Source organism: Sander lucioperca, chromosome 10 (assembly GCF_008315115.2).
Source record: "Sander lucioperca isolate FBNREF2018 chromosome 10, SLUC_FBN_1.2, whole genome shotgun sequence".
NCBI lineage: Eukaryota > Metazoa > Chordata > Actinopteri > Perciformes > Percidae > Sander > Sander lucioperca.
In genome coordinates, this window is record NC_050182.1 from 1,899,457 (window position 1) to 1,914,456 (window position 15,000).

The following is a 15,000-nucleotide window of genomic DNA, read 5'->3' on the forward strand; positions in this document are numbered from 1 at the left end:
GGTAGGCCCTGATTGGGCGAGATGAGAGCGAATCGCCGCGGCAAGCAAAACAAAGTTGACGAAAGTTTAATTTTATTCAAATGAGGACCACTCGAGAGCCAATCAGGTCCGCCTGTTTGTGTTTGGAGGCGGGAGTTACAAAATAAGTTATCAGCGCTGTATCATGAACATTAGTATGTGATTAAAATGTTTCTACACGAACATTGGTACTTGTATCAACACCAATTGTGATTTATATGACACACAAACTTAGTCAGGGCCCATACACCACTAAATAGACCTCTGTTAGGGCTGGGCGATATGATCTAAAAATAAAATCCCAGATTTTTTCCAAAAAAATCCGATTTAAGATTTAAATCGATTTCTTCTCCCCCTACTTAAAATCAATCTGCAGATGACAAAGAAATTGTTCAAAACAAGTTTTAACTTTATGTTGTTTTGACTCACACACACACACACACACACACACACACGGGGCATGTATACCATTATGATTATTCATGCCAATTTTGTGGAAATATAAATTGGTTTGAGTGTTTTCCCTTTTTTAGGATGGGGGGGGGGCTATATATTCAACAACAAACAAACGGATGCGTGAGATAAAGCTGTTTTCACACATACAGGCAATTCACTTCTCGTTCCTCGCTAAAAGTTCAAATCATTTTAACGTTATTGCGCAACCTTGCCCCTATTTCCGAGGAGCTTCGGGCTACAGAGCGGCGACTGCTAGTTGTTTAAGCCGCTACAGACCTCCATCACAGCTCGGTTGTATCAGCGGCATTTAGTAAATGTGTTGAGCCGCAAAAGAGTTCCTCAACACCGCCTCTGGTGCCCCGCGTGGTGGTCCTTCAGGTCAGCGGTAGCTGGTGGTTCAGTTATCTGAGAATAGGTGACTCTCAGCCGGGGACAGAGCACCGCGAGCTGCCGGTCATTTCGGCGGAGATTACGGATAAGTAAGTAATGAAACTACTAGTTAAGAAAAGAATTAATGTTAGTCCCTGTCGCTGCCATGTTGTTTGTGTATCTCTATGGCAAACGCGCGGGGCGAGGGCTGAGCCCGTTCGGAGCTACGGGAGCCCAGAGGGGAGCGTCAGCGGATGTTAAGGAGAAAATCGATTTTCATTTAAACAAATCGACGTTAACTACACATTCGAGTTAATCGATAAAATCAATTTATCGCCCAGCCCTAACCACTGTATATGTTAGTTTAAACACTCAAACTTTTCAGCTAGCCGACAGGCTAATCGCTAGCATGTTCGGACATTGGATTTCATTGTAAGCCTAGCCAGGCAGCTAGGCTACTTGCTAGCAAATTACCTGCTAGCTACCTATGCTACCTAGCTTCAACCCTCTCTGCTAGCTACCTATGCTACCTAGCTTCAACCCTCTCTGCTAGCTACCTATGCTACCTAGCTTCAACCCTCTCTGCTAGCTGCCTATGCTACCTAGCTTCAACCCTCTCTGCTAGCTGCCTATGCTACCTAGCTTCAACCCTCTCTGCTAGCTACCTATGCTACCTAGCTCCAACCCTCTCTGCTAGCTGCCTATGCTACCTAGCTTTAACCCTCTCTGCTAGCTACCTATGCTACCTAGCTTCAACCCTCTCTGCTAGCTACCTATGCTACCTAGCTTCAACCCTCTCTGCTAGCTGCCTATGCTACCTAGCTTCAACCCTCTCTGCTAGCTGCCTATGCTACCTAGCTTCAACCCTCTCTGCTAGCTACCTAGCTTCAACCCTCTCTGATAGCTGCCTATGCTACCTAGCTTCAACCCTCTCTGCTAGCTGCCTATGCTACCTAGCTTCAACCCTCTCTGCTAGCTACCTAGCTTCAACCCTCTCTGCTAGCTGCCTATACTACCTAGCTTCAACCCTCTCTGCTAGCTGCTATGCTACCTAGCTCCAACCCTCTCTGCTAGCTGCCTATGCTGGTGTTTTGCTGTGTGGAACCCTACCGTAAGAGTTACAACACAGCTGTGAGTTCACAAAAACAGAGACTAAGTTTCCCTAGCAACAGACATGAAGTCAGAGCCCGGTCCACCAGGATCTCGGTTCGAATGAGCTCCGATCGATTCTCTCCCTTAGACTTTTATCCTATCTTCACAGAGGGGGTGTCTTCTTGTTTCTAGACAGAAACTGTTATCTTACACACACACACACACACACACACACACACACACACACACACACACACACACACACACACACACACACACACACACACACCAAGGTCGGGGCCTCTGTGAAAGTGAAAATCATTTTTGATAGTGTCCATCTGCAGTTGTGTATTGGATGTCTTTCTGTTGGTGCACTTCTGTGTGTGTGTGTGTGTGTGTGTGTGTGTGTGTGAGAGAGCTGCTATCTTCACACACACACACCCCCCAAGGTCGGGGCCTCTGTGTGGTGCAACTTCCTCTTCTGTTCTGTAACCTTTAACGATGCACTTTGATGCCATATAAGGCCTGAACTATTTGTATGACTTAAGCTTAACTTTCTGTGCATCAGAGGTCACCCGGAGTACTTTTAACCACTTCCTCAATGACTAACACAGCTCTTTTGCAACGAGCACATACACATATTTTTTTAATACGTGCGTGTGTGTGTGTGTCTGTGCCTGTGTGTGTATATATGTGTATGTCTGTTTGTGTGCGTGTGTGTGTGTGTGTGTGTTTTCTAAACAGTCCTGTGTTTGCTCTCAATAACCTGACTAATAAAAAGGTCTCGCTGGTCTGTAATCCTCCGGTGGACAGAGGTTTCAGTGTGCAGAGGCTCTGACCCAGGTTCAGTTCACGTGAGCTGCTGAATAAATCCCGTAATCCCTCTGCAGCCTTCACACGGCGCTGCAGGGGTCAGAGGTCACGCACGGTGATCCGGATCAGCTGGACCTGCAGGGCAACGCTCATGTCGTCACTCACGTTTTCTGCCGAGATCAGCCCAGAAACACAAAGACCTGAATCACAGCAAAGCCTGGACTCTGCACAGAACCGGATTGGAGGTTTTTAGGTTTAAGAGGTTTTGCTTCTTAGTTTCTTTCACCGCTGTTTGGAGAAGAACATGTTTTTCTCTGAATGAGCAGGAAATGTTACGACCCAGGGACGCCCTGAGGGTATTTCTTTCTGTGCGTGTTCTCGTCGGCTCGCATCGAATCGGCTCTTCACTTTTTTGGGGTATAAAGACAGGGACACCGTAAACCTAAAAAGTAGTTTATTTACCTGATCTTTGCTTAAAGCTGCAGTTGGTGACTTTAGAATAAAGGTCAGAATATTACGAGAGAAAATGTCTGAACATTTCAGAAAAAAAAAAATATATATATTTTGAGAATACAAGTGTATGTGCATGCGTGTGTGCATGCGTGTGTGTGTGTGTCTCCATGTGTGTGTGTGTGTGTGTACGTGCCTGCGTGAGTGTGTGTCTGTGTGTGTGTGTGCGTGTGTGTGTGCGTGTGCATGCGTGCGAGTGTGTCTGTGTGCGTGTGTGTCCATCTGTGTGGGCGCGCGCGCACACACACACACGTGCGTGCACGTGTGTGTGTGTGTGTGTATGTCTGTGCGTGCGTGCATGTGTGTGTGCGTGCATGTGTGTGTGTGTGTGTATGTCTGTGCGTGCGTGCATGTGTGTGTCTGTGCGTACGTGCATGTGTGTGGGCGTGTGTGCATGTCTATGTGTCTGTGCGTGCGTGCCTGCGTGTGTGTGTGTGTGTGTGTGTGTAGGTCTGTGCGTGCGTGTATGTGTGTGTGTGTGTGTGTGTGTGTGTGTGTTCGTGCGTACGTGTGTGTGTGTGTGTGTGTGTGTGTGTGTGTTAGTACTGACCGGAGTCCGGAGCAGGTGCTCAGAGCCACTCTGGACTGGGGGAATCCTCGGACGTTGCCATGGTAATAACAGTGAGTCTGCACACACACACACACACACACACACACACAAACATCTGTCACAGCTGGAAGACACGACAGAGACGGTGCGTTCAATTCCATTCAGTTTATATAAGAAGATCATAAAAACACATGACTATACATGGGTTAGAAATGCCAGATTTAGCCAAAAGGCTATTTCCCACCTGTAGTCCGTGGCCTCGATGTTAAGAATTTTAAAACAATACAAGCCGTTGGGTGACTCACCACGGGGTTGGCTCTCACAGACACTCCGGTGCCGTTGGGCAGGTAGTAGAAGACGTTGGGCGGTTTGGGCAGCAGGTCGCTGCAGAGAGACACACACACAGTCACATCTCAGACTCTTTCACTACGTAGGCTCAGTCAAAGCTGCACTCAGCCTCCGCAGAGACAGAAATATCACGCTCAGCGGTTACACAGGAGCACTGGAGTCTGCAGCGTTGTAGCGTAGCTCATAGCAGGGCCAGTGTGTGTCTGTCTGTGTGTGTGTCTGTCTGTCTGTGTGTCTGTCTGTCTGTCTGTCTGTGTCTCTCTGTCTGTCTGTGTGTGTGTGTGTCTCTGTGTGTGTCTGTCTGTGTGTGTGTGTGTTTGTGTGTCTGTCGGTCTGTCTGTCTGTCTGTCTGTCTGTCTGTGTGTGTGTGTTTAGTTTTTTTTTTTTTTTTTTTTTATTTATATAGCACATTTAAAACAACCAAAGTTGACCAAAGTACTGTACAAATTGAAAATGAATAAAATTTTTTTTTAAAAAAAGCAAGAAATGCATGAAATACAGTACAATATCATCTCAAGATGCTACAAACCTCTAAGATCAACCAAAGGCCTTTGAGAACAAATATGTCTTGAGATGTGTTTTAAAACTGTCAGTGGAGGGGGAACATCTGAGACAAAGTGGGAGACTATTCCAAAGCTTTGGAGCTGCCACAGAAAAGGCACGATCTCCCTTACCCACTAACCTCGATCTAGGAACAGTTAAAAATAATTGATTCGCGGATCTAAGAGGCCTGGATTTGGAGTAGGGGCTGAGGAGTTCTGAAATATAGTGAGGAGCCTGACCACGAATGGCTTTAAAAACAAATAAAAGAATCTTAAAATCAATCCTGTATTTAATAGGTAGCCAATGCAGGGATGCCAGAATTGGTGTGATGCTTTCTCTTTTCCTTGTGCCAGTCAGAAGTCTCGCTGCAGCATTTTGCACCAGCTGTAGGCGAGACAAAGAGGAATGGCCAATACCCAGATACAGTGAGTTGCAATAATCAAGCCTGGAGGAGATTAATGCAATGGTGACAGTCTTCATGTCATCAGAAGACAGGATGGTCTTCAGTTTGGCAATATTCCGGAGTTGAAAAAAGCAACTTTTGACCACGGAATTGATCTGTTTCTCAAAACGAAGTGATGAATCAAAGATGACACCGAGATTCCTTGCATGGACGTGAAGGTTAAGAGACAGCGGACCCAGGTGGCTAGCTATGCTTGCTGTGGTGATTGGGGGACCAAGAAGAATCACCTCTGTTTTAGAGTCATTCAGCTGTAAGTAGTCTTTAGGCCATCCAGCATTTCACATCCTGGAGGCAGTTAAGAATGGATGTAATCGAGTTTGAATCCCCCAGATTTAACGGCAAATAGATTTGTGTATCATCGGCATAGCAGTGGAAAGAGACATTGTGTTGGCGGAATATATTGCCCAAAGGGAGCATATACAGAGCAAATAAAATAGGTCCCAAAATGGAACCCTGAGGTACTCCACAAGTAATAGGGGCTGTGGAGGAGTAAAGGCTGCCAATGTTAACAGAGAAAGTCCTATCGGCTAAATAGGAGGCAAACCACTTGAGGGCAGTGCCCTGGATGCCAACCTGGTCCTCAAGACGATTAATAAAATATTGTGATCCACTGTATCAAATGCTGCACTAAGGTCTAACAGAATTAGGATGGCACATTTCCCACAGTCTAAAGCCAGTAGCAGGTCATTTGAGACTTTAAGAAGGGCCGATTCTGTACTGTGCCGAGCCCTAAACCCAGATTGAAATTTTTCCATGATGTTGTTATTATCTAAATGAGACAATAGCTGAGCATAAACAATTTTCTCCAATACTTTAGACAGGAAGGGAAGCTTGGAAATGGGACGGAAATTATTTAAATCTGATTTGTCGAGGTTCGGTTTTTTAATAAGAGGATGAACTATTGCATGTTTAAAAATAGATGGGACAGTTCCATTGGCAAGACTGCTGTTTATAATAACGGAAATTGTGGGACCTACAGTGTCCAATACATCCTTTAAAAGGTGTGAGGGAACAATATCCAGAGGGTAGGTGGAGGACCTTGTATGAGCAATAGTGTCATAGACGAGAGACAGAGATACAGGCTGAAAGCTATTTAGGATGGCAGGGGGGGCAAGCATCAGACCAGGATCATAAATGGGCGGTGAGATATTTGAACGAATAAGATCTATTTTTGTTAAGAAAAATGTTAGAAAATCCTCACAAATGGCTGTGGATGGTACAAGACAAGTGTTGTCAACAGGTGTGAGAACTGAATTTATTGTATGGAACAAGGCTTTGGGATTGTGGTGATTTTTGGAGATGATGTTGGCAAAAAATTTGGCCCTTGCTGCTTTGACCGATAACTGATAGTTAGTCAGACAGCCTTTCAGTATCTCAAAAGAAACATGTAGCCTGTCCTTTTTCCATTTTCTCTCTGCTTTTCGACAGTCGTCTCAGAGCACGAGTGTCGCTATTCAGCCAAGGCTGAGATTTGGCTCTAGGTTTCCGGATAGTCAGAGGGGCAATGGAGTCCAAAATATTTCCACAGATAGAATGAAACTCTGTGATTAATAGGTCTGTATTCAGCTGATGGGGTGGGGTTTTAGAACCGCTAGGTGAAAAGGAGGCTCTGAAGGCATCTGAGAAATAAGTTGGAGTGGATGTATTTATAGATCGGCAGTAGTGAGCAGGAGTTTGATGATTGGCGATGATTTGAAACAAGGTGGAGAACCTGATACACTGATGGTCTGAGACACCCAAATCCTCCACATCCAGAGAATCAATGGATAGACCCAGTGTAAAGACTAAATCCAAAGTATGACCACGGTTGTGAGTAGGGCAGGTAACATGCTGAGTAAAGTTAAAAGAGTCCATAGTTCCGAGAAATTCAGCACTGGCATTGGAAGGAATGTCCACGTGAATATTGAAGTCCCCAGAGATTAAAATCTTATCATAGCCTAAAACCACCGAAGATAAAAATTCAGAAAATTCAGTTAAAAATAGAGAATTCTGTTTGGGAGGGCGGTATACAGTTACACAAAGGACAGGCTTTATACCACCTGTTTTAAACATAAAAACCTCAAAACTGGTATAAGCATTTGAACCAACAGGAGTGCACCGGTGGCATTTTTTAAAAATAACAGCAATACCTCCTCCACGGCCACTAAGCCTGGGTGAGCTAAAGAAGTCATAGTCAGGGGGACATACTTCTAAGAGCTGGCTATATTCACCAGACTCCAACCAGGTTTCAGTGAGGAACAAGAAATCTAGCATGGTGGAGGAGATAAACTCATTTAGAATAAAAGTCTTATTTGAGAGGGACCTCACATTTTGGAGGGCCAGTTTACACATAACCACTGGTAATGGGACAGTAGTGCATTTTATGTAAAGAAGATTGTTGTCAGGGTACAAGCGGCCGAAATGGGTTTCCTCAGGAGGGTGGCTGGCGTCTCCCTTAGAGATAGGGTGAGAAGCTCAGTCATCCGTGAGGAGCTCGGAGTAGAGCCGCTGCTCCTTCGCGTCGAAAGGAGCCAGTTGAGGTGGTTCAGGCGTCTGGTAAGGATGCCCCCTGGGCGCCTCCCTAGGGAGGTTTTCCAGGCACGTCCAGCTGGGAGGAGGCCTCGGGGAAGACCCAGTACTAGGTGGAGGGATTATATCTCCAACCTGGCCTGGGAACGCCTCGGGATCCCCCAGTCTGAGCTGGTTAATGTGGCTCGGGAAAGGGAAGTTTGGGGTCCCCTGCTGGAGCTGCTACCCCCGCGACCCGTTACCGGATAAGCGGAAGAAGATGGATGGATGGAATATTGTTTTTATTAACCCTATTAATTGTGTAATGAGGGCAGGAGGCCCTATCTGTGACAACAGTCTGAATGGGGAGATGGACCGGTGGTAGTGTTAATGGCAAGGGAAGACAGTAGGGGGGGATAGTGCTGCAAACAGTGTCCTGAGGTGATGCCACAGAAGGAGAAAGGGATTCCAGGGTGTGTGTGTGTTGTGTAAATAGTCACTCGTGTGGTGAGGACCGCACAGCACGCTGGACATTAGCGGCTAGCACCTGTGAGCCCAGCCTGTTAAGATGAAGGCCGTCTCTCATAAAGAGAGAATATCGATCCCAAAAAAGATTAAAATTGTCAACGAAACCAACATTGTGTGCCCCACATGCAGACTGCAGCCAGTTGTGAAGGCTAAAGATTCTGCTGAAGCGACCATCACCGCGGCCCAGCGTGGGAATGGGACCTGAGATAAAAACAGATCTGCCACATTGTTTTAGAAGCTTAAAAAGTTGGCTAAAATCTTTTCTGGTCAGCTCCGACTGTTGGCGGACTGTATCGTTGGTGCCCACATGAACAATGATCCTTTTTATGGAAGTAGGGAGTGAAGGTAATAGATCCCGGAGTTTTTCCAGGATGGCAGTGACCGTGGCACCGGGGAGACAGTGTGTAGCTGCATTGAAGAAACGTACACTCCTGACAATGGAATCACCGACGATCAACGTTGTAGGGGGGAAAAGCGGATGAGGGGATGAAGACTGGGTGCTGACAGCCCCGTGGGTGGACCGAACAGAGAGTTGTAGTAGTGAAGAACGGGGCTGGGGACTTTTTGGAGGGTGTCCAGCAGCAGACTCGGGATGAGGGAGGCCACCAGATCTTCTGACAGCATCCCTTATGAGCTGCCGGCGAGCGGAGGAAACCCCTCGCCGTTTCCGTTTGAGGTCAGTCAAGGCATCCATCTGGTTGTCAGCTGCTGTGGGAGCCAGAGCCAGGTGGTCACCTGCCGTTGGCCCATCCACCTTAAGGGGGGCCGGAACCTGCACTGGAGCTGAAACCTGGAGGGGAGCCTGAGGAGGGGCGTCGTCAGCCAGCTGGTGAATCGAGGCCCGTGGAGGAGCCGGAGTCGGAGGATCATCAGTAGCCAGTAGTGCAAAGTGGTTCGAGAGGTGCAGGCTAGGTGGTGATGCCCTGCTCGCACCCGCTGTTTGCTTTGGATGACCACGGACCTGCACTATAGACCACGACGACTGCGGTGTAGAGCAGGCCAGCTGAGGACAGGTGGAAGAATCCCAGTGAACCGTGTCCTGCAGGGCTGCTGTGAGAGACGCCAGCCGCTTGGATTGCCCGGCAGCTACGTCCATGAAGTTAGACAGGAGAGCCTCTTTATGCCGCAGCTCGTCGGTGAGTTTTTGGATTTCATTTTTAAGGTTGATGATCTTCTCTTCAGCTTGGTTGAGTAATATAGACTCGTCAGGTGTTGTTGCCATGCTAAGTGTAGTGTGACTAATTGTCCTTTTTGGGAAATCTTGTGTGGAAAGGCCGGTTAGCCCGAAGGTTGAGCTCAGGCCTGTAGCAGCAGTTTCAGGCATGCATGTGGCTATGCAATGTTTGTTTGTTGCATCTCTTTGTGGTCGTTTTGTATAAAAACAATACGCTGCTCAATTGCTCAATACGCTTAGCTTCTTCTAATAGTCAAGGGAGGAGCCCATAGAGAGTCCATAAAAGCATAGGAACAAAATATTTCAGCAACGTTTTTGCTCCTGCTCCTTCCCATGTGTGTGTCTGTGTGTGTGTGTGTGTGTGTGTGTGTGTCTGTGTCTGTCTGTCTGTCTGTCTGTGTGTGTGTGTGTGTGTGTGTCTGTGTGTGTGAGTGCCTGTCTGTGTGTGTGTGTGTGTGTGTATGTGTGTGTGTGTGTGTGTGTGTGTGTGTGTGTGTGTGTGTGTGTGTGTATGTGTGTGTGTGTGTGTGTGTGTGTGTGTGTGAGTGTCTGTCTGTGTGTGTGTGTGTATGTGTGTGTGTGAGTGTCTGTCTGTGTGTGTGTGTGTGTGTGTGTGTGTGTGTGTATGTGTGTCTGTGTGTCTGCGTGTGTGTGTGTGTGTGTGTGTGTGTGTCTGTCTGTGTGTGTGTGTATGTGTGTGTGTGTGTGTGTGTGTAAGTAAACTTTATTTATATAGCACCTTTCGCAGACAAAAGGGGTCCCAAAGTGCTTTACAGTAAAAACAAAAACACAACAACACATAAAATACAATACAAAACCATATGGCTAATTAAATGCTTGTCTAAAAAGATGGCCGTTATTTTCCGCCACATCCTCGGGCCGGCCCTTGATCAAGCAATTTTTTTTTATCCATTACCTTATTATCCTATTTGGGTGGGGAGATAGCTATGCCATAATCAGAAATATTATAAATATATATATATATAGGCTATATAAAAGTAACAAATGTGTACAAAAGTTAGCCTGCAGTTACAAAATGCAGTACGTGTCACGCGTGGAGTCTCCTCCTCTCGCACGCATCACACCGGGAGCTTTTTTTTTGTTGTATTTATTTATTTACAAAGGACAACACACAATCAACATTTCTGTAAATGTGCCAGTGTTAGCCAGCCGGCTAATTTTCAACTATAGTCCTTTGGCCAGATGATTTTAGACCAGAGCAGCAAGAAGCAGCAAGACATTAGTACAGATTAAACTACACAAACAAGAGTCAACAAGACACCATACAGACAGCTAAAACAACAGAAAAGCTTTCTCAGCTTGCCATGCAGAGCCACAGGAAGCATCAAAACCGCAGCACAGCTACACATCAAACAGTATCCACCTTCAGTATAGGAAGCCATGCAAACATCAGAACACAGTAACATAGACCTAACCCATCTTCTTGAAGATGTAAAGAAAAAAAGAAAAACAGGAGAATTAACTTTGAGCAAGTGTGGAGGAAAGTCGGAGGTATGGAAGCAGTTTAAACAAGTCGTGGGCAGTGACAACAATATGTTGTTCATCATTGTTTCTTTTTTTTTTTTACCTTTCTTCATTCGGATCCAATTGGCGATCCGTTCCATTCTAAACAAACAGCAGTTTACATGCTTCGTCCTTGTTGTATTATTCTAAACGTCAGCCATCCATCCATCCATCTTCGTCTGCTTATCCGGTAGCGGGTCGCGGGGGGAGCAGCTCCAGCAGGGGACCCCAAACTTCCCTTTCCCGAGCCACATTAACCAGCTCAGACTGGGGGATCCCGAGGCGTTCCCAGGCCAGGTTGGAGATATAATCCCTCCACCTAGTCCTGGGTCTTCCCCGAGGCCTCCTCCCAGCTGGACGTGCCTCCACCTAGTCCTGGGTCTTCCCCGAGGCCTCCTCCCAGCTGGACGTGCCTCCACCTAGTCCTGGGTCTTCCCCGAGGCCTCCTCCCAGCTGGACGTCCCTCCACCTAGTCCTGGGTCTTTCCCGAGGCCTCCTCCCAGCTGGACGTGCCTCCACCTAGTCCTGGGTCTTCCCCGAGGCCTCCTCCCAGCTGGACGTGCCTCCACCTAGTCCTGGGTCTTCCCCGAGGCCTCCTCCCAGCTGGACGTCCCTCCACCTAGTCCTGGGTCTTCCCCGAGGCCTCCTCCCAGCTGGACGTGCCTCCACCTAGTCCTGGGTCTTCCCCGAGGCCTCCTCCCAGCTGGACGTCCCTCCACCTAGTCCTGGGTCTTCCCCGAGGCCTCCTCCCAGCTGGACGTCCCTCCACCTAGTCCTGGGTCTTCCCAGAGGCCTCCTCCCAGCTGGACGTCCCTCCACCTAGTCCTGGGTCTTCCCCGAGGCCTCCTCCCAGCTGGACGTCCCTCCACCTAGTCCTGGGTCTTCCCCGAGGCCTCCTCCCAGCTGGGCGTGCCTGGACCACCTCCCTAGGGAGGCGCCCAGGGGGCATCCTTACCAGATGCCCGAACCACCTCAACTGGCTCCTTTTGACATGAAGGAGCAGCGGCTCTACTCCGAGCTCCTCATGGATGACTGAGCTTCTCACCCTATCTCTAAGGGAGACGCCAGCCACCCTCCTGAGGAAACCCATTTCGGCCGCTTGTACCCTGGATCTCGTTCTTTCGGTCATGACCCAGCCTTCATGACCATAGGTGAGGGTAGAAACGAAAACTGACCGGTAGATCGAGAGCTTTGCCTTCTGGCTCAGCTCTCTTTTCGTCACAACGGTGCGATAAATTGAGTGTAATACCGCACCCGCTGCGCCGATTCTCCGACCAATCTCCCGCTCCATTGTCCCCTCACTCGCGAACAAGACCCCAAGGTACTTGAACTCCTTCATTTGGGGTAAGGACTCATCCCCTACCTGGACCTAAACGTCAGCGGCCCACGTATTATAAAATTGTCGCGTTTAAATCGGGCTCGGGCTCATAAATACAGTTAATGTCTCGGGCCGGGCTGGGCTCGGACGCAACGTGCTCGGGCAGGTTCGGGCTTGATTTTTTGGGCCGATCTAAGCTCTATTTGGGGGGTTTTCTCTGATGCGGTCGAGTTGGGCTCTGCACTTTCTGCCATCTTCCATGCAAGACAAGTCAACTCTCAGCAGCGACGCTGTGCCAGACAGTGGGACTCCTGTGACCTGTCCCTGAACCCTCAGGCCGCTAGCAGACAGACAGACAGACAGCCAGACAGACAGCCAGACAGCCAGCCAGACAGCCAGACAGACAGCCAGACAGACAGCCAGACAGCCAGACAGCCAGACAGCCAGACAGCCAGACAGACAGCCAGACAGCCAGACAGACAGCCAGACAGCCAGACAGCCAGACAGCCTCGGCTACCGCCAGCGGTATTCATTTTCACCTTCGAAATTCGTTTTTTAAAAACTATTCGAATATACATATTCGAATTTAGAACATTCGTTGACAGCCCTAATATAGTCACGTTTAGTCCCTTTGTCAAGTTTCTTTGTTTAGTTGTTTTTTTTTTTTTAACATCCGCCGACGCTCCCCTCTGGGCTCCCGTAGCTCCGAACGGGCTCAGCCCTCGCCCCGCGGGTTTGCCATAGAGATACACAAACATCATGGCAGCGACAGGGACTAACAATTCTTTTCTTAACTAGTAGTTTCATTACGTACTTATCCGTAATCTCCGCCGAAATGACCGGCAGCTCGCGGTGCTCTGTCCCCGGCTGAGAGTCACCTATTCTCAGATAACTGAACCACCAGCTACCGCTGACCTGAAGGACCACCATGTAGAGTTTAGATTCCCGGCCCAAGCCCGAGCCTGACCCGAGCCCGACCGGACCTCGGGTCAGGCTCGGGCCGTTATTTTCCGCCACATCCTCGGGCCGGGCCGAACCCTTGATCAAGCAATTTTTTTTTTTTTTATTCATTACCTTATTATCCTATTTGGGTGGGGAGATAGCTATGCCATAATCAGAAATATTATAAATATTACAAATATATATATATATATATATAGGCTATATAAAAGTAACAAATGTGTACAAAAGTTAGGCTGCAGTTACAAAATGCAGTACGTGTCACGCGAGGAGTCTCCTCCTCTCGCACGCATCACACCGGGAGCTTGAAGATGTAAAGAAAAAAAAGAAAAACAGGAGAATTACCTTTGAGCAAGTGTGGAGGAAAGTCGGAGGTATGGAAGCAGTTTAAACAAGTCGTGGGCAGTTACAACAATATGTTGTTCATCATTGTTTCTTTTTTTTTTTTACGTTTCTTCATTCGGATCCATCTGCGATCCGTTCCATTCTGAATAAACTAACAGCAGTTTACAGCTTCGTCCTTGTTGTATTATTCTAAACAGATTTCTGCAGTTCAAACAACTCTGAATTGTAGTTGAGAACGTCAGTTATAACGGCCCACGTATTAAAAAATTGTCGGGTTTAAATCGGGCTCGGGCTCATAATTACAGTTAATGTGTCGGGCCGGGCCGGGCTCGGACACAACGTGCTCGGGCTCGGGCAGGTTCGGGCTTGATTTTTTGGGCCGATCTAAGCTAGCACCACGCGGGGCACCAGAGGCGGTGTTGAGGAACTCTTTTGCGGCTCAACACATCTACTAAATGCCGCTGATACGACCGAGCTGTGATGGAGGTCTGTAGCGGCTTAAACAACTAGCAGTCGCCGCTCTGTAGCACGGAGCTCCTCTTCGACGTTTGTTTCTACCGCTAGTTACTACTAGGAGCTAGCTACAGGTATGCTACACTCAAGAGACCATGGGATGTTAATGTACGTTACTCAGCAACAGGTGGAAATAGGGGCAAGGTTGCGTAATAACGTTAAAATGATTTGAACTTTTAGCGAGGAACGAGAAGTGAATTACCTGTATGTGTGAAAACAGCTTTATCTCACGCATCCGTTTGTTTGTTGTTGAATATATAACACCCCCCATCCAAAATAAGGGAAAACACTCAAACCAATTTATATTTCCACAAAATTGGCATGAATAATCATAATGGTATACATGCCCCGTGTGTGTGTGTGTGTGTGTGAGTCAAAACAAAATAAAGTTAAAACTTGTTTTGAACAGTTTCTTTGTCATCTGCAGATTGATTTTAAGTAGGGGGAGAAAAAAATCGATTTAAATCTTAAATCGGATTTTTTTGGAAAAAATCTGGGATTTTATTTTTAGGTCATATCGCCCAGCCCTAGTATAAATCATGTACTTACAAACATTTTTTTAGGTAGGCTTATTTATTATTATATATTATTTATAACTATGTGAACAAATGCTTTACTGATGATGAATTATGCATGAACAATACATTAATAATGATGAACAAACCATTAGCTAATAGGTAACTAATGCTTAACAAATGATGAATTATGGATAGTTATTATAAAGTGCTACCAATAGTCTTGCTGCTGCATTCTGTACAACTTGCAATTTGTCCATGGATGACTTGTTTAAACAAGTGTACAGTACACTGCAGTAATCCAAACGTGAAGAAATAAAAGCATGACCAAGCATCTCCATCTCTTTTTTTAGAAACCACAGATCTAATCTTAGCAATGTTCCCGAGATGGAAAGAACAGGAACGAACCACAGACTTCACATGACTGTTAAAAGACATTGATTTGTCAAAAATGACGCCCAGATTTCGCACAAC

At 47.1% G+C, this 15,000-nt stretch overlaps 1 protein-coding gene and 1 long non-coding RNA gene across 8 annotated transcripts in view; one reads left to right on the forward strand and one right to left on the reverse strand.

Moving 5' to 3' along the window:
- Positions 1–232, forward strand: part of LOC116036897 — an 11,199-nt gene extending 10,967 nt beyond the window's left edge. The window contains exon 2 of the long non-coding RNA XR_004101745.2: positions 1–232. This exon is cut by the window's left edge and continues 277 nt beyond it. This is a non-coding gene — a long non-coding RNA (uncharacterized LOC116036897).
- Positions 1–15,000, reverse strand: part of adam15 (ADAM metallopeptidase domain 15) — an 80,539-nt gene that overhangs the window by 47,363 nt on the left and 18,176 nt on the right. For all 7 annotated transcript variants that reach the window (XR_004898431.1, XR_004898432.1, XM_036005790.1 and 4 more), the window contains exons 4-5: positions 4,114–4,192; positions 3,809–3,885 (exon numbers count right to left, since the gene is read on the reverse strand). Coding sequence is in view for 5 of the 7 variants with exons in the window: in XM_036005790.1 (XP_035861683.1) it covers positions 3,809–3,885; positions 4,114–4,192 (156 nt within the window). In the remaining 2 variants the exon portion in view is untranslated. The remainder of the gene's footprint in view (positions 1–3,808; positions 3,886–4,113; positions 4,193–15,000) is intronic.